General features: G+C 46.5%; 1 protein-coding gene across 8 annotated transcripts in view; it reads right to left on the reverse strand.

Moving 5' to 3' along the window:
* Positions 1 to 1,997: 1,997 nt before the first annotated feature.
* Positions 1,998 to 19,651, reverse strand: part of TTLL10 (tubulin tyrosine ligase like 10) — a 175,697-nt gene continuing 158,043 nt past the window's right edge. For 7 of the 8 annotated variants that reach the window (XM_070759211.1, XM_070759212.1, XM_070759210.1 and 4 more), the window contains 6 exons: positions 18,411 to 18,582; positions 9,453 to 9,624; positions 7,493 to 7,633; positions 6,191 to 6,307; positions 4,087 to 4,180; positions 1,998 to 3,009 (listed from right to left, as the gene is read on the reverse strand). In XM_070759211.1, coding sequence (XP_070615312.1) covers positions 2,699 to 3,009; positions 4,087 to 4,180; positions 6,191 to 6,307; positions 7,493 to 7,633; positions 9,453 to 9,624; positions 18,411 to 18,582 — 1,007 coding nt within the window. In that variant the 3' untranslated portion in view covers positions 1,998 to 2,698. The remainder of the gene's footprint in view (positions 3,010 to 4,086; positions 4,181 to 6,190; positions 6,308 to 7,492; positions 7,634 to 9,452; positions 9,625 to 18,410; positions 18,583 to 19,651) is intronic. The other variant, XM_070759217.1, reaches the window with a different exon arrangement.

Below are 19,651 nucleotides of genomic sequence, written 5' to 3' on the forward strand. Positions count from 1 at the left end.
ACTGATGATGTTACCTAGTTGGATAACGAAACGTCTTGCAAGGAAACAACTGAGCTCCAGGGAGCACCAAGGATCCCCTACTTTCAACCCCAAACTACACATTTATTCTCCTTGAGCAATACATTCGATAGGTACGGAAATGAAATAAAAGATTGCAAGGGGGAAGCCCCCGCCCCTTCCCAATTTGGCTCGCGGGGTGTTGGTGGTGTTACCCTCGAGTTTCCTGTCGAAACATCAGTGGCGAGTTGAGCGAGAGATCTGCTCGATTTCCTTCATGGTATCTGAGCGAACGAGTCGCCCAGGTGAGGTTTGTGGGTGAAAGACGTTGATTAATCTGGTTTGATGTGAAACGAACTGCTCTCTTTTTCCAGATGTTGAGCGAGGGGAGGTGGGCGAACGTCATTCGGGCCAGGTAGAGTCTAGGGCCCAAAGACCAGAATTTGGGGGCGCATGGGGGGTCTCCGCCCAGTTGTGGCCAAGGACAGAAAAGAGGTTTCCAAAGTTGCACCCACGGAGGGTGTCACACATACACACACACACACACTCCTTTCTCCTGCAGCCTCCAGAAGCCAAGCCTCTAACCACTCATCCCTGTGGCCACAAAGTTGGAGGAAACGTAATGCGTTTAAACTGTAAAATAAAAGGCCAGATGTGGGAGGGAGACTAGAAGGATTTCTCTCTCTTTCTGCCAGATGTGTGGGGGTGGTGATGGTTTATCTTGCCCCCCCCCAGACCAACTTCTCAGACCAACCTTCTATCTGAAATGGTAAGGTTTCCTGCTTGAGCAGGGAGTTGGACTGCAAGGTCCCTTACGGCTCTATTCTGATTTTTTCCTCTCTTTTCATCATAGATTCCTTCCTTCCTTCGTTCCCTCCCTCCTTCTCCCTTTCCTTCCTTCCTTCCCTTCTCTCCTCTCCTTCCCTTCTTTCCCCTCCCTCCCTCATCTCCTTCCTCCCTCCCTTTCTCTCCTTCCTTTCATCCTTCCCTCTCTCTGTCCTTCCTTCCTTCCCGCCCTCCTTCCTTCCCTCCCTTTTCTTCCTTCCTTCCTTCCATCTTTCCCCCCTTCCTCCTTCCTTTCATCCTTCCCTCCCTTTTCTTTCCTCCCTCCCTCCTTCCTTCCCTCCCTGCTACTTCCTTCCATCCTTTCCCACTTCCTCCTTCCTTCCATCCTTCCCTCCCTTTTCTTCCCTCCCTTCTTACCCTCTCCCCTACTTCTTTCCAGACTTTCCCCCTTCCTTCCATCCCTCCCTTCCTTCCTTCCATCCCTCCCTCCCTTTTCTTCCCTCCCTCCTTCCTTCCCTCCCTTCTTCCTTCCTTCCATCCTTCCCTTCTTCCTTCCCTCCCTCCCTTCTCTCCTTCCTTCCTTCCTCTCTCCCCTTCCTCCTTCCATCCCTCCTTCCTTCCTCCCTCCCCCCTCCCCTCCCTCCCCTCCCTCCCCTCCCTCTTTCCATCCCTCCCTCCCTCCTTCCCTCTTTCCTTCCATCCTTCCTTCCTCCATCCTTCCATCCCTCCTTCCTTCCCTCTTTCCTTCCTCCCTCCCTCCCTCCCTCCCCTCCCTCCTTCCTTCTCTCTTTCCTTCCATCCTCCCTCCCACCCTCACTTCCCTCCTTCCATCCCTCCTTCCTTCCTTCCTTCCTCCCTCTCTCCCTCCTTCCATCCCTCCCTCCTTCCTTTCCTCTTTCCTTCCTTCCTTCCTTCCTTCCTTCCTTCCTTCCTTCCTTCCTTCCTTCCATGTTTTCCCGATAATAAAACCCTGTCTTCTGCACTTGCGCAGGAGGCAAAGATGCACTGAAATCTCATGAGGGGATGTGCGTGTGTGTGAGATTTCGGTATGCACAGAAGCAAAAAATAAGAAAAATGGTAGCAAAACGATGGCGGTGCCTATAAGACCCACTGGAACCGTCACGTGCAAATTGCGCCATCTGGTGGCCCCTACCGGCACGCAGTCCCTGCCTACCACACAGCTAGCGACCCTCTAAGTGACACATCAGAAAGACTTTCTTTTTTTTTTCTTCCTCGGTTTTGTTCTTTATAAGAAAAAAAAAAAGAGAACAAGGACTTTGGAAATGCACCAAACGCCCGGCGTTTCAGGAGCCCCGGTGGGAGATCTTTTTCTCCTCGGGGAGCGGCTCCCGGCCACTGTGGCTGGCGGCGACGGCCCTGGTCTTGCTCTCGGACGCCGTCCTCTTGACCACAAGTGGGGAGAAGGACTTGGGGAACTCAGGAAGGAGCAGGCCGTTGGGCGGCAGGTGGGACTGGAGGTGGAGAGAGAGCATCTGCGAGCTGGTCAGGGCGTTCTCCGAGCCGCTGCTGTCGCTGCTGCCCACCGGTGGCATCTTGGTCCCGAAGGTCTGCTGGAACCAGGTGGTGTAAGACTTGTCTTTGGAGTTCCCGCGGGAGAGGTTGAGGGCCTTGGCTTGTTCCTCGGGGCCCTCGGCCTTATCCAGGGCGGCCAGAACAGGCTTGATGATGTACTGGTTGCCGCTGGTGCAGACTTGGTGTCCCCGGAGGATGGCTTTGACGGAAGGACAGCAGGTCAGGCTGGGGACGATGGAGATCTGGATCTGAGGCATGGGGAGCAGGTCGCGTCGGAGGCCTTTGATGGGGGGCACGGCTAGAGTTTCTGTGCCGCCCGAGGCCTCCCCCCTTGCCCTCCACCTTGGGCGCCTTCTCTGGGATTTTGAGTGGAGGAGTAGGACTAGGAGTAGGAGGAGTAGGAGGAGGAGGAGTAGGGAGGAGGAGGAGGAGGAGGAGGAGGAGGAGGAGGCTGTTTCTCCGGTGGAGGGTTGGGCAGTCCGAGGTTGACGCTGCTGGTGCTGCTGGCGGCGGCTTTCTCCAGGGTTGCCCGGGGCGTCTTCAGAGAATAGAGGGAGGTTTTGCTTTTGGCTGCCTGGGGGAGCCCGTTGTTGGAAGCCGTCCCATTGTAGAGGAGGACGAAATGGCAGAGGGACTCCAAAGGGAGGAGGTTCTGGGTTCTCTTAGCTTTGGTGAAGATCTCGATGGTCAGATCTGAAAGCGGCAAGGAAATCAACAGAGGGGAGAAGGTTGGAGCAGAGAGAGTCAGCAACGGTGGCTTGCGAAGGGGATTGCATTGCAAAGGCTCTAATCCTGTGCTTTGGCAACTTTGCGCTACGGGGACTTCAACTCCCAGAATTCTCTCACTGCATTGAGACTTAACTTATTTGCTCAGAGATATGATCAAATGTGTCAAGAGACCAGCTGCAGATAGTCCTTGACTGACAAACAAAGTCAACGGGGAAAGCCGGGTTCGCTTAATAACCGGGTTACTGACTTAACAACCCGCAGCCATTCACTTTAACAACGGTGGCAAGAAGAGGTCATAAAAAATGGGGCAAAATTCAGCTAACAGCCAGGAAAGAAAAATTTGGGTTGAATTGTGATTGTTAAGTCAAAGGTTATCTATACAGCGGTACCTCTACCTAAGAACGCCTCTACTTACGAACTTTTATAGATAAGAACCAGGTGTTCAAGATTTTTTTGCCTCTTCTCAAGAACCATTTTCTACTTACGAACCCGAGCCTCCAAAACTGTATCCAGAAAAGGCAGGGAGAAGCCTCCGTGGGGCCTCTCTAGGAATCGCCTGGGAGGAAACAGGGCTGGAATAAGGTGGGGAGAAGCTTCCGTGGGGCCTCTCTAGGAATCTCCTGGGAGGAAACAGGGCCAGAAAAGGCAGGGAGAAGCCTCCGTGGGGCCTCTCTAGGAATCTCCTGGGAGTAAACAGAGCCAGAAAAGGCAGGGAGAAGCCTTCGTGGGGCCTCTTTAGGAATCTCCTGGGAGGAAACAGGGCCTCCACCCTCCATGTGGTTTCCCCAATCGCACACATTATTAGCTTTTACACTGATTCCTATGGGAAACAATGCTTCTTACAAACCTTTCTACTTAAGAACCTGGTCGCGGAACGAATTAAGCTCGTAAGTAGAGGTACCACTGTATTAGGGTTTTGGGGGCTCTCCCTGTTTTCCGAGCACAAACAAAAAACATATATTTTTGCTTGCCAAATGGAAAGGTGTCACAAGGATGCTTTTTCAGCCCACCCACCCACTCACCCAGATTCTTGCGACTTACCCAGCGTCTCGTTCACCACTGTGGGAACCACGTTCTTCAAAGCCGTGCAGTTGGTGTGCAACGCAGGGTTGGCATTCATTTCCAAGAGCCACACCTGTGAATGGAACAACGGTTAGGTCTGTGGAGAGGCTCAAATCTTCCAGGTCATGGTTGTTTATCTAGAAGCAATAGGACTGGACTTTCTGGTTTTCCTATGAAGACAAAGTTTCACTTCTCATCCTAGAAGCTTCTCCAGCTCTGACTGGATGGTCAGTCAGAGCTGAAGAACCTTCTCAAATTGAGAAGCGAAACGGCTTCAAAGAAAAAAAAAACCCAGGAAGTCCAGCTGTCTCTTGAAAATGCACCTTTGGGGTAACAGTGGTTATTATTAAGGCCTACAATATTTTTTCCCCCTTTTTTGCAATGGTTTATCCTAAATCAGAAGCAGAAAACTAAAACCTGTTTTCTTTGCCTTTGTTCTTTTGGGCTCCCCAAATTATTTTTCAAGTCCAAATTAAAGATTACACCTACACAACAGAAGTAAATCTAAAAGGATGAATGAAAAACAGGTGGAAAAAACCCCCACCAGCGTATTTCTGAACCAGAATCATGGTTATATAGTTTTCCTTTTTTTCTTGTTCAATTTGTTCCCATTGGAGGGTGGGGGTATCCTCTGCTTTTGCCTCCAGGGGAATGGGGGAGAATGTTTTTACCCTCGCTTGGCTCCAGGGAAGCCTTTGGAACTTGGGGAGGGCGAAACACGAGCCTACTGGGTCCACCAGGAGTTGGGATACAGGCTGTTTCCAGCCTCCAGAGGGCCTCCATAGGGTGGGGGAAGCTGTTTTCACCCTCCCCAGGCATTGAATTATGGGTATGGGCACTCACGCATGCACGATAGTGCACACGCACGCTCTTTCGGCACCCGAGGGAAAAAAGGTTCACCATCACTGCCCTAGAACCTCCGACACGGGGACTGTTCTCCCAATTGTCAATCCACATTTGCACAACCACAATTGCAGAGCTATATGCTCTAGCTGGCTTCGCAAGAGACCCCGAGCCATAAATTCATGTTTTATTCCAGTATTGAATAACAAAGTAATACTGTAGCTATGCTGAATCTCAGAGACTGGATCAGAGGTAGATTTTGGCAGGTTCTGGAGGTTCTGACCAGTTCTGGAGAAACGGTAGTGGAAATTTTGAGTAGTCCAGAGAACCGGCAAGTACAACCTTTGGCTAGCCCCAGAGTGGGGTCAGAATGGGGTATTTCATTCATTCAGAAATGTATCCTTCCCTTGCCATGCCCATCAAGCCACACCAAGCCCACCAAGCCATGCCCACAGAACCCATAGTTTTTAAAAAAATATTGAGTCCTACCACTGGACTGGATCCACCCCATGCTATCAAAAATTCAATTTTCCTGATTCCTTAAAAATAAAGCCTTTTGTATTTTTAAATCTTACGGCTTTAAATCTCCCCTGAAAATATTTTTTTGTGTTTTTGCCACTGGGTGACGCTGGAATTCCACTCCAGTTTCTGCAAAGTTGGTTTCTTTGGCTAGCAAGAGATAATTGGGAGGGGAGAAAAAAAATAAGTGAGATATCTTTGCAGAAACAGGTGGTGCCTTTGGGAAACCCTATCCTTCGTCCCCCCAAATGTCCCCTTAGGACCAACTTAAGCTGATGGCAGAATGGACATATTTTCCTGGATTTGCACCCCACACAAAAGACACAACCAGGGTGTGTAGATGCAATGCGGAGAGGGGCGGCATACAAATCTAAATAATAAATAAAATAAAATAAATAAATGCAGGCGGGCACCTTTACCAACAAAGTGTAATGAGTTTGCAACTCGGCTAAAATTAAAGGACGCTTTATCACCGGTGACAATTAATCCAGAATAATGAGATCTACGATTACTAATAGAGGTGAGGGGGAAAAAGGAGGATTGTAAAATAGATGGATTGACTCTCTTGGGAGCTTGCAAAGCGATTAATTAACCACAGGGGAGATAAAAATCTAGCTAATACAATTCAGTTTTATATATTTGAAAATGTGCAGAAATAGTCAGGGATGGGGGGGGGGGGATGTTCGGGATTCTTCCCTACCCCAGATTGCAGGATGGGTACCTTAAAATCTTCATCAATCAGGAAGTCGCAGCCGATGAGATCAAAGAAACCCAATTTGCATTCCAGCTTGGATTTGACAGAGAGAAAACACTGTAACATGATTTCTTTCATTCTCTTCTGTAAAGCACAGGAGACAAATATTAGAAAGGGTGGTCTCCCAAAAATAGAGGCTATCCCCCCTTTTTTGAAGAAAATAGAATATCCGAGATCTCTTTAGTGGTGAATAAATTGCTAAACATATAGGGTAAAACGAACAACCCAACAAACCCCAAAATGCAAGATACAGGGCTGTTTCTTTCCAACTTGGCAATTTTAGGATGTGTGGACTTCAACTTCCAGAGCCACTATGAAAAATCCACATGTCTTACAATTTCGCCTAGTTGGAAAAATATTTCTCTAAAACTTGTCTGTTCCATTGATTCCCCCCCCCCCCCCCATATCTGCCCTGGGAAAACGTTCATAGATGAAAGACAAATTTCAATATTCTCTACAAATAAAACAGTAGAAATAATCCTAGTTCACTTTGTAATTTTAGAGTAACGCCTGATTTCTCAGGAAAACATATTTTTTTCATCACTACCCCAAGGTTGGTTTTTAGTTTTGTTTTGCCTCCATGGGTCAAGTTTACAGATCTGGCCTTTTCTGGTGGTCTACTTTTCAAAGTATGAGATTCTTATATTCATAGGCCAGACAAGTTCGGCCTGTGGCTATCCTCTCTTGACACTTTCAGAAAATAACACAGGTCTACAAAAAAAATATTTTTTGCAATCATCGCAGTTGACCTCACACTTTTCTGAATCATTTTTTGTTCTGATTTCAAAAATGTATATAGTTTTTCTGTAGCAGGTATACACTGATCAAAAAAATAAAGGGAACACTTGAACAACACAATACAACTTCAAGTAAATCAAACTTCTGTGAAATAAAACTGTCCAGTTAGGAAGCAACACTGATGGACAATCAATCTCACATGCTGTTGTGCACATTCAACTTTGTACAGAACAAAGTATTCATTGAGAATATTTCATTCATTCAGATCTAGGATGTGTTATTTGAGTGTTCCCTTTATTTTTTTGAGCAGTATAGTTTCCATGGAGCAGCATCATTATTATTATAAGGTACAGTATAGGAAATATACTGGCGACATTAGGAAAACAGTCATCTACATATCAGAAATAATGTAATAACAAAAATGCTTCTGTATCAGATGCTTTATGTGATAGAGCAAAACTCCCCTTATAGCAAGCAGCCCAAGGGGGGTGGGAAAAGTAAGGATGGATTTTTAATCAACGAAAAACTTACGGTAAAGCTGTTCAAGACCCAGTCTCTAGGGAGCCCTTTGGCTTGTCTGAATTTCTCATTGACGTAGTTGTTGAAGCGCTCCATCAGCCAGACCGTCTCCTCCTTCACATGGGTGTAAATGGGACTCTTCTTTTGCACGTACTAAGGGTTGAGGGAGGGATATATATATATATATATTTAAAGCATTCCCAAAACTGGGCAGTATGAAAATGTGGCTTGGATAGGTGACCTTAGGTGGCTGCTGAAATCAAGACTCAGGCCTATATAGACTTGTGTGTTTTCCCCTTTTCTACTATCCATTCATTTGTATACATTGGTACCTTTACTTAAGAACGCCTCTACTTAAGAACTTTTCTAGATAAGAACCGGGTGTGCAAGATTTTTTTGCCTCTTCTTAAGAACCTGAGCCCGGAAAAATTTCCCAGGAAATTTGAGAGCGGCACAAAGGCCCAGCCAGTTTCCTGCCATTCCCCCTTTAATCCCGGCCATCTCGGGCTTTTCTGGGCTGCCAGAGGAGCCTTTTGGTGGCGCTCCGCCCTCGCCTGCCTGGGTTTCTCTCTCTGGCGCAGTGGATGGGAGGCAGCCTCGTGCTGGGTGTATGGGAGGCACGTGCTCCTCCTCGCCACCTCAGAGTCCCTCTTTTTTTTTTTTAAGCCTTAAAGTTTTGGAGAGAGAGAGAGAGAGAGAGAGAGAGAGAGATACAGACAGAAGGGAGAGTTCTTCAACAAGCTGCATTTAATCTTATTAACTATTTTAGTTAACTGAGGCCAAATTTAGCTCTCCCTCCTTGCTTAGACCGTTTTGCTAAATTCAGCAAGGGACAAAAAATGGAAGTTAAAAAAAATAAAAATAAATCCCCCAGCATTTTGCTTTCCAAATCCGTTTCCACTTCCCTGGGCAAAGCATTCAGCATAAGAAAAGAGAAGCAGGATCCAATTGCAGGGAAGAGAAAAGGGATTGGATGGGGGGGGGGTGGTGGCAGAGGGGAATATGGAGTTTTTCAGTTGCTTCGGCACGGTTTCAAACCCTGCTGGCTTCCAGGAGATAACTCGGTCTCTTGGAAATTAAAAAAAAAAAAAGACAAAATAAACGGATAACGTTGACATCTATTTCGGGCCAGGAGCCTCTGCGGAGCATCCGGTGCCAATGGCTGTCTTTTAACGCAAAGCCAAACCAGGCAACACAAAGGCAATAGCTTGGCCACTGCGCCAGGGGCCCAGAGACAATGCCTAATGGGCAGAGCCGAAGGAAACCACGCCTGCTGCAGATGGCTGCCTTTGCCAGAGAGGTCTCTTCTTTCTGCACCTGGACCCTTCAGGAAGAATAATCGGGGCAGGGGGTGGGAGGCGGAGAAAGAATTTCAGTACAGGTGGTCCTCGCGTTACGACTGCAAATGAGTTTCTATTGCAAGGAGGTTGTTAAGGTACTCACGTCTGTATTTATGACCTTTGATTTCCCCCTCCACAAACCTTTCTTTTCCTTTCCTATCCTGCATTCTATTCTATTCTATTCTATTCCATTCTAATTCTATTCTAATTCTATTCCATTCCACTCTAGTCCAGTCCAGTCCAGTCCATTCTATTTTCTATTCCATTCCATCTGATCTCCTCCTCTCCTCTTCCCTTCCCTTCTTCTCCATTCCATTCTCATCTAATTTTATTCTATCCTACATTCTATTCTATTCTATTCCAGTCCATCTGCTCTTCTCACCTCGTCTTCCCTTCCCTTCCCTTCTTCTCCATTCCATTCCAATCTAATTTTATTCTATCCTACATTCTATTCTGTTCTGTTCCCTTCCGTTCTGTTCCCTTCCATTTTCTATTCTATTTTCTATTCTATTTTCTATTCTACATTTTATTCTATTTTCTATTCTACACTCTGTTCTGTTGCATTCCACGTTCTGTTCTGTCCTGTTCTAAAATGGTGAGATTTCCCCAGCCGGCTCCAAGGCCATTCCCACCTGGTTGGTCAGATGAGAGGTGAGATCATTGGATTTGGGGTCGTAGTTGAGGCAGGTGAGACGGACGTAACCGTGCCCGAAGAAGACCATGTAGGGCACCGTGCAGGCAATCAGCAGGTAGGAACGGACATCAAACTTTTTCCCCTCCAGCAGCAGCGGACGGTCAATGTACCTGAGATGAAGGAAGGGCAAGTGAGCTGGCCGCAAACAGAACAAGTCACCTGGGCACTTCACTCACTGGACCATGCAGGACTACTACAACCCCCATGGGGCTGTTCTTGGCGCTGGATGCCCCACCAGTTGGGTTCAGGGTCCCCACGCTACTTTTCCACAGGGTGTAATTTGTATTTTTCCACACCAGCAACAACAAAGGATCTGTGGTCTTTTTTTATTTTTTTGGTCCTCCCTTTTCTCCAATGCAACCCTGAATATCCTTTCCGAAGGCTATAAATAATCATTTTTTTAAAAAGCATCCAAAATAGCTCCTGGATCCAAAAGGGGTTTGAGCAGCTGCTTCGCTTTGAAGCCCTCCTCAAACTTCCCAGATGGAAATTATCTGTCATAATCTCCTGCTTGTCTCTCCCCCACCTTCCCCACTCGTGTTAGTAATACTATTATTAAATGTTCTGATGATACAACAGTGGTGGGACTCATCTCCCGGTGGGGGGGGAGAGAGAGAGGGGAAAGGTGTGTGTGTGTGAATGAGTCTGCTGATGAAGTGGACCGATTACTTTCGTGACGTGGAGACAATAATTTGGAGCACATAGAAGGAATAGATTAGATATCCAGTCCTTGGTTATCAATGGAGACCGAGTGGAGCAAGTGGACGGTTTTAAGCTTCAGGGTCTTATCATAAAAGAGGACCTGACCTGGGGCCAGCGGTGGGTCACCCCCCCTTCAGCCTGTTTTGGCGAAGGCTCCACCCATCCACCTGGGACACTTTTGAGCATGCACAAAAGCGCGCCTACTATTGTCTGGGGCACTCACACTGCAGCCCTGGTCAAAAGGGCCCAGAATAGATTATACTACCTAAGCTTCTCAGGAAACAATGGCTGAATGGAAAACTGCTGGCGACCTTCTACCGCTGCACCATATTTTATTTATTATTTGTTGTGGTTAGCTCTGGCCCAGCTCCTGCCCCAAGGACTGTGGATGTGGGGGAGACATCCACATGCTGCAGGCCTGTTTTGCCCCCGGTGGAATCTGCTGATGAAGGCTCCTCTGACCAAGAAGGCATGAGTGACAGGGAGGAGGAGAGTGTGGCAGACAGCTCAGAAGGAGATCAATTATCTAGCTCCTCCTTGGATTCAGAACAAGAGTTAATGATACAGCCACGCATGCAGAGAGCGATGCATAGGCAACAACAACTGAGAGATTATTATCAAAGAAAATGAGGCCACCTGTGGTTGGGTGGGGCTGTGGTGATTAGTGAGGCTGCTATAAAGAGCAGCCTGTGGGTTTGGCCATTGTGGAGGATTATCTGATCGTTGTTTCCTGCCTACTTTACTGACTTTGACCTTTTGTGTGCTGATTTTTCCTCGCTTTGAAACTAAACCAAAGCAAAGTATGTTTCACTTTGTGAAAGAAGAAGGACTGTGAATTGCCTCACAGCTGCAAGCTAAGAATCACAGAACTGATAAGGGACTTGTACAAATTACCAGTTTGTTTGGAGATGAGTGCTCTTTGCTATACAAAAAGAGGGCTTAGTTTAAGTGAATTTTCATTATAAAGAACATTGTTTTGAATTTTCAAACGTCTGTGTGTCTGAAATTTGTACCTGTGAATTTTTGGGAGGAGTCTACCAGAGAGCCCGACAGAACATTATTTATTTATTTATTTATTAGATTTGTATGCCGCCCCTTTCCGTAGACTCAGGGCGGCTAACAACAATAATAAAACAGCATATGACAAATCTAATATTTAAAATAACTAAAAACCCTTATTAAAACCAAACATACACACAAACATACCATGCATAAATTGTATAGGCCTGGGGGGGCAAAGGAGTATCTCAATTCCCCCATGCCTGATGACAGATGTGGGTTTTAAGGAGCTTACGGAAGGTGAGGAGGGTGGGGGCAATTCTAATCTCTGGGGGGAGCTGGTTCCAGAGGGTTGGGGCCGCCACAGAGAAGGCTCTTCCCCTGGGTCCCACCAAACAACATTATTTAGTCGACGGGACCCGGAGAAGGCCAACTCTGTGGGACCTAACTGGTTGCTGGGATTCTGGTCCGATGCCATGAAGGGCTTTATAGGTCATAACCAACACTTTGAATTGTGACCGAAACTGATCGGCAACCAATGCAGACTGCGGAGTGTTGGTGTAACATGGGCATATTTAGGGAAGCCTGTGATTGCTCTCGCAGCTGCATTCTGCACGATCTGAAGTTTCTGAACACTCTTCAAAGGGAGCCCCATGTAGAGAGCGTTACAGTAGTCAAGCCTCGATGTGATGAGGGCATGAGTGACTGTGAGCAGTGACTCTCGGTCCAAATAGGGCCGCAATTGGTGCACCAGGCGAACCTGTGCAAACGCCCCCCTCGCCACAGCTGAAAGATGTTTCTCTAATGTGAGGTGTGGATCGAGGAGGACACCCAAGTTGCAGACCCTCTCTGAGGGGGTCAATGATTCCCCCCCACGGTGATGGACGGACAGATGGAATTGTCCCTGGGAGGCAAAACCCACAGCCACTCCATCTTATCAGGGTTGAGTTTGAATCTGTTGACACCCATCCAGACCTTAACAGCTTCCAGGCACCGGCACATCACATCCACTGCTTCGTTGATTGGACATGGGTTGGAGATGTACAGCTGGGTATCATCCGCGTACTGATGATACCTCACCCCATCGACCATGGTATCCTTCTGCACCGGCTGGAGGGGTTGGGAGTGGGAGGCACTGTTCTCCAGTGGTTCTCCTCCTACCTCTCTGGCCGGTCGCAGTCGGTGTTAGTGGGGGGTCAGAGGTCGGCTCCGAGGTCTCTCCCTTGTGGGGTGCCTCAGGGGTCGGTCCTCTCCCCCCTGCTATTTAATATCTACATGAAACCGCTGGGTGAGATCATCCAAGGACATGGGGTGAGGTATCATCAATATGCTGATGATACCCAGCTTTACATCTCCACCCCATGCCCAGTCAACGAAGCGGTGGAAGTGATGTGCCGGTGCCTGGAGGCTGTTGGGGCCTGGATGGGTGTCAACAGACTCAAGCTCAACCCGGATAAGACGGAGTGGCTGTGGGTTTTGCCTCCCAAGGACAATCCCATCTGTCCATCCATTACCCTGGGGGGGAATTATTGACCCCCTCAGAGAGGGTCCGCAACTTGGGCGTCCTCCTCGATCCACAGCTCACATTAGAACAACATCTCTCAGCTGTGGCGAGGGGGGCGTTTGCCCAGGTTCGCCTGGTGCACCAGTTGCGGCCCTATCTGGACCGTGACTCATTGCTCACAGTCACTCATGCCCTCATCACCTTGAGGTTCGACTACTGTAATGCTCTCTACATGGGGCTACCTTTGAAAAGTGTTCGGAAACTTCAGATCGTGCAAAATGCAGCTGCGAGAGCAGTCATGGGCTTACCTAGGTATGCCCATGTTTCGTCATCACTCCGCAGTCTGCATTGGCTGCCGATCAGTTTCCGGTCACAATTCAAAGTGTTGGTTATGACCTTTAAAGCCCTTCATGGCATTGGACCAGAATATCTCCGAGACCGCCTCCTGCCGCACGAATCCCAGCGACCGATTAGGTCCCATAGAGTGGGCCTTCTCCGGGTCCCGTCAACTAAACAATGTCGGTTGGCGGGCCCCAGGGGAAGAGCCTTCTCTGTGGCGGCACCGGCCCTCTGGAACCAACTCCCCCCGGAGATTAGGACTGCCCCTACTCTTCCTGCCTTCCGTAAACTCCTTAAAACCCACCTCTGCCGTCAGGCATGGGGGAACTGAAACATCTCCCCCTGGGCATGTTTAATTTATGCATGGTATGTCTGTGTGTGCGTCTGTTAGCATATGGGTTTTTTTAAATATTTAAATATTTTTAAATTTGTCTGTTTACTTATGATTTGTTTCTACATGTTGTGAGTCGCCCCGAGTCTTCGGAGAGGGGCGGCATACAAATCTAAGTAATAAAATAAAAAATAAATGCACCTGGATGATCTCGCACAGCGGTTTCATGTAGATGTTAAATAGTAGGGGGAAGAGGACCAACCCCTGAGGCACCCCACACCTGTGTATGGTTTGCCAATTGCACAGTGGCGGATAGGATGGCGTTCCAGAGGGTTGATGTCATTGCCCAGAGGATCATTGGTTTCCCCCTCCCCTCCCCTCTTTGGAAGAGCTTTATAGCCCTTCCCGCTGCCTTAAGAAAGTTCAAAACATTCTTAATATTCTAAAGCAATGATGGCGCACTTGCCATTGCCCTAGCTCAGCTCCAATGTGTATGTGTGTGCCGGCCAGCTGATTTTTTGCTTGCAGGGTGTTTTTGGTTTCCAAAGAACCTCCGGGAGGATGGGGTAGAACGTTTCTACCCTCGCCTGGCTCCAGGGAAGCCTTTGGAGTCTGGGGAGGGCGAAACAGGAGTCTACTGGGCCCACCAGGAGTTGGGGAACAGGCTGTTCCGGCCTCCAGAGGGCCTCCGGACGGTGGGGGAAGCTGTTTTTGCTCACTCCAGGCATTGAATTATGGTTATGGCCACTTGTGCGATAATTGCGCATGGACGTTCTTTCGGCACCCGAGGGAAAAAAAGGTTCCCCACCACTGTTCTAAAGTATTTAAAATTGTTCGCATGCTATCTTTAATCTGTCTTTTAGGCAGAAATCCACTTATACTGAGTGTATAAGTGTACCTAAAATGCCAGAAAACTGTATATGCTGGAGGCAAAAATATAACAACGATGGAATTAACTGAGGCAATTAAAAGATAGAAAAATGGCAAGGCACCTGGACCAGATGGACTACCAGCAGAAGTGTGTAAAATATTTGGAGAGACGTTAGGAATTGTAACGTTGGAACTTTATAATGAGTTAATACTAGAAGCCAAAATACTGGAATCTTGGACAGGAACCTTTATAACTTTGGTTCCGAAAGGAGAGACTGATTTACAAAAAAATCAAAAACTATAGAACAATTTCATGATTGAATGCAGATTACAAAATATTGGCCTCAATAATGGCTTAACAGACTTAAAAATTTCTTAGTGAAAGAAAGCTCAAAACATTCTTAAACATGCATCTCATCCTGGGTACTCTTTTTTCTTTAAACTATTACCATCTATTACCATCTGTTGTGGTTAGCTCTGGCCCAGCTCCTGCCCCAAGGAATGTGCAGGTGGATGTGGGGGAAACACCCACATGCCGCAGGCCTGTTTTGCTCCCGATGGAATCTGCTGACAAAGCCTCCTCTGACCAAGGAAGCCTGAGTGGCAGGGAAGAGGGGAGTTTGGCAGACAGCCCAGGAGGAGATCAATCATCTGTATCATCCCTGGATTCTGAACAAGAATTAATGACACATCCACGCATGCGTAGAGTGATGCATAGGAGACAACAACTGAAGGATTATTACAAGAGAAAATGAGGCCACCTTTGGTTGGGTGGGGCTGCTGTAATTAGTGCTACAGATAAAAAGAGCAGCGTGCTGGTTTAGCCTTGTGGCAGTTTATCTGATTCATTGTTTCGTCAAGATCGTGGTTTTTGTGCTGTTCAAGATTGTGTGTGGAAACACTGCTCTAATGTATGATGTACACTGAAGCAGGGACGGATTGCCATTACCACCACTACTGGTGCACTGCGCGCATAGCTTTGATACTTTTGCGAGTGCGCATGATGTGAGAATGCATCCCAGTGTGCTTTTGCTTTCTGTGCATGCGCAGGAAGCAAAAACGTGCTGAAATCTCATGAGGGGAAACGTGCATGCATGAAATTTCGGTGATTTTTTTGCTTCCACACATGCGCAGAAGCAAAAAAACCCACAGAAGCAAAAATGTGAAAAATTGAAGAAAAAAGATGGCATAGAACTGGCACCGGTAGCGGTTGTGCACAAATTGTGCAATCTGGCAGCTGCTACCGGTGTGCCGCCCCCTATCGTACCAGTAGCAACCCACTACTGCCCTGAAGATGGAATTTAATTTGGTTGTATGAGGTGCAAGGACAATAAACTAAATAAAGGCTCGTCCCATGGGCCCTATTCTGTTGTGAGTGATCCTTGTCCGTCTCAGGAAATGCCTGATTCTGAGGACGAAGAAACATAGAAACATAGAAACACAGAAGACTGACGGCAGAAAAAGACCTCCTGGTCCATCTAGTCTGCCCTTATACCATTTCCTGTATTTTATCTTAGGATGGATCTATTTATCCCAGGCATGTTTAAATTCAGTGACTGTGGATTCCTCAATCACGTCTGCTGGAAGTTTGTTCCAAGAATCTACTACTCTTTCAGTAAAATAATATTTTTTCAGGTTGCTTCTGATCTTTTCCCCAACTAACTTCAGATTGTGTCCCCTTTAGGTCCCTCAGGTTATCCTGGATTAGGGAGGCTGTCAGAGGAAATGCCCCCACCCTCCTTGCCTTTCGCAAGCTCCTTAAAACCCACCTCTGTCATCAGGCATGGGGGAATTGAAATTTCCCTTCCCACTAGGCTTATAGAATTTATACATGGTATGCTTGTATGTATGAGTGGTTCTTTAAATTGAGGTTCTTAAGATTATTTTTAATATTAGATTTGTTTACATTGTCTTTTTATATTGTTGTTAGCCGCCCCGAGTCTTCGGAGAGGGGCGGCATACAAATCTAATGAATGAATGAATGAATGAATGAATGAATGAATGAATGAATGAATGAATGAAAGCCGAGAGTGAGGCAGATAGTGATTTAGGAGTGCCAGAGGGGGCTGATGTTACAATGGGAAGTTGGTCCTTGTCAGATAGAATAGAATTCTTTATTGGCCAAGTGTGATTGGAGACACAAGGAATTTGTCTTGGTGCAGATTCTCTCAGTGTACATAAAAGAAAAGATACATTTGTCAAGAATCATGAGGAACAACACCTAAGGGGTGAAATAAGCAATGAAGAAACAATCAATATTAATAAAAAATCTTAGAATACAAGCAACAAGTTTCAGTCATACAGTCCTAACTGGGAGGAAAAGGATGATAGAAATGATGGGGAAAAACTAGTAGAAATAGAAGTGCAGATTTAGTAAAAAGTTTGACAGTGTTGAGGGGATTATTTGTTCAGTAGAGTGATGGCGTTTGAGAAAAAACTGTTCTTGTGTCTAGTTGTCTTGGTGTGCAGTGCTCTGTAGCAATGTTTTGAGGGTAGGAATTGAAACAATTTGTGTCCAGGATGTGATGGAAATGTATCAGAAGATGAATGGATTGACCCAAGATATAGAAGGATAGCCAAGACGAGAAGAAATCCAAGGTAAAAAGTATTAATCCACATCAGTAGCTCTGTGGATTGTATGAGGTCACTTCCAGGTTACAGTAGGAAGGGAAGGCATGGTCTGACAACGTTGATGAAAAAATGGCGGAGATTTTGTGGTGTTCCTGAACCAAAGAATAAAAACCTTGAGCTGTGCCTTTCCAAATGAGATGGAAACTGCTTTACTGTGTTTGTTATGAAGTCTGGTGAACTAATTGACCCCAAGCTGTGACTTTATAGTCTTGAAATCTCAGAGCTGGCCAAGAATGGAATGCTGGAACACTTGCCGGAGAGTTTGAGCTTTCAAGCCAATAGAAAATGAATTATTCTTGCTACTTGCATTTACCTTGCTAAAGATACATATATTTAAGCTTGTGTGAAAACAAATAAAAGAGAATATTATTTCGAGGACTCAGTATTATTTCTAACTGCCATAGTTAACTTAGTCATTTCTGCACAACTGCTGGGACCCTTTCTACTGTTGGCTAAAAAAAAGAGAACAACTTGCTTAACAAATGACAACAACTGTATATATTCAAACAGACACAAATCTGGTATAAACCTTTTCCTTCTTTCTCAATAGATGCAAGAGACATTGATATTTATCCTAAAAGTGGACTGACTTTTCTAAAACCTCTTTATTTTGATTTATTCAACGCTTTCTTTTACTTATCTATAATCCTAAATATTAGACATAAGGAAATGAGCTGTTGAAAATACAACTAGTTCATAATCTTAACACAGATCTACCTTACACCCGCCCACTCCTTTCTTCCCTTTCTTCTTCTTTTTTCTTTCTTTCTTTTCTTTCTTTTTGCATGTCTGTATGTTCATTGACCTTTTTGTTTATTTGTCTTGGTTTATTGTCAAAAGTATATTGTTTAGACCAGTGTGCCGCGAGACATGGGCAGGTGTGCCGCGAAGCTCAGCAAGAGAAAGAGAGAGAGAGAGAGAAAGCAAGAGAGAGAGAGAAAGAAAGCAAGAGAGAGAGAGAGAAAGAAAGCAAGAGAGAAAGAGAAAGAGAGAAAGAAAGCAAGAGAGAGAGAGAAAGAGAACAAAAAAGAGAGGAAGGAAGGAAGAGAGAAAGAAAGAAGGATGGAGAGAGAGAGGAAGGAAGGAAGAGAGAGAAAGGAGAGAAAGAGCGAGAGAAAGAGCGAGAGGAAGAGAGAGAGAGAGAATTTTTTTGTCCAAACTTTTTAGCCCCCCCATTCCCCCCCGCTCATTGTGCCCCATGATTTTGTATATGTAAAAAATGTGCCGCAGCTCAAAAAAGGTTGAAATTCACTGGTTTAGACTACAACCCGACACGATTATTGTCTTTTGTAATTTGTAATGTTATTGCCAATCGCAACTATATGTATTTTTTGTATATCTGTAAATAAAATATTTTAAAATTTTGAAAAAAGAAGATAATATTATTTCAAGAAGTGGGTTTGGGGAGTCTTTGGAAAAATACCGAAGCCCGTGCACAGAACACATTTGGTGAGATCTTTCCCCCCACCGATGGGATGCCCAGAGAAAGAAACCTGTCGTGTCTCTGCCCGATTCTCTACCTTTGGACGATTCGTGCCTGAGGCAGCCTGTGAGGCATCTTCTTATAAGTCTGATCGTCCTCCATGCTTTGGAGTTTGGCTTGCAAGCTTCGGACCTCGGTTTGGCTTTTCAGGAGGAAGATGCCTCGGCCCTGGTTGGAGCTGGTGGGCTTGCAGATCCAAATGTGAGGCTCTGCGGAGAAGGGGAAGGCTGCGTAAGGCACTAGTCCCTGGTTTTTATATAGCTTGAGAAGCTTGCAGGATCACCCTGGGAAAAGAGGCAGCTCGCCCAGCCTAGTAAGAGAGCAACGGGGTTGCTCTTTGGACATGAAATTCATCATGGGAAGACCCAGGCTTCTATAGAGGACTGCCGGGAGAGTCAAAAAAGTCAAGATGGCAGATGCAACCACAACCACTGAAGTCCTGGCATGGATCAAAGGAGGTCTCTCTCTCGATTTTTGGGGGATTCCTGTGACTTCAGAGTGTGATGTTGCTTTTTTGTGCCACTCACAACCCCAGGAGATTTGAGCGACTCAGTTCCTCGGTTCTCAAACACCTTGGTTTTCATACATTTTGGATACCGAACAAAATTTTCTGCAAAAATTTGCTTCGGTATGCAAACAAAAATTCAGATACTGAACAGAAAATTTTGTTTACTATCCGAAACGTGCAACCAGGGCAGCTTTGCAAAGCAGCTGCCACAAGATCTGAGGGGACGGGGTGAGAGGGAATGGGAGTCGGGATCTGACACGCCCCTCCTGGCCGCCCTCTTAACAGCCTCCCAGTCTCTACCATCTAACTGCTCCAAGCTGCAGGAAGGGTAGGGCTGGCTGCAATACTGGCAGCTTTGGGGGGCTCCTTTTCTCAGTGGTTCATTTTGTTAGCTCCAGGCAGCTGCACCAACCTTTTCTTTCCTGGCGGCGGCAATGGCGGCTTGGAGCAGTTAGACGGTAGAGACTGGGAGGCTGTTAAGAGGGCGGCCAGGAGGGGCGTGTCAGATCCCGACTCCCATTCCCTCTCACCCTGTCCCCTCAGATCTTTATCCCATAGGATATAAATTTAATTGGTTCCCAGCAAGTCAATGGGCTGGGAACCAATTAAATCCCTTTCCATTATTTCCTATGGGATAAATTAATTCGGTTCTCGACCAAATCGATTCTCAACCACACTTCCAGAACGAATTGTGGTCGAGAACCGAGGTACCACTGTATTTCCCATTCTGAAGCAGAAGCCAATTCAAAAGACAGGTTGCCCTTGGCTAA

This window comes from Erythrolamprus reginae, chromosome 8 (assembly GCF_031021105.1).
Source record: "Erythrolamprus reginae isolate rEryReg1 chromosome 8, rEryReg1.hap1, whole genome shotgun sequence".
Classification (NCBI taxonomy): domain Eukaryota; kingdom Metazoa; phylum Chordata; class Lepidosauria; order Squamata; family Dipsadidae; genus Erythrolamprus; species Erythrolamprus reginae.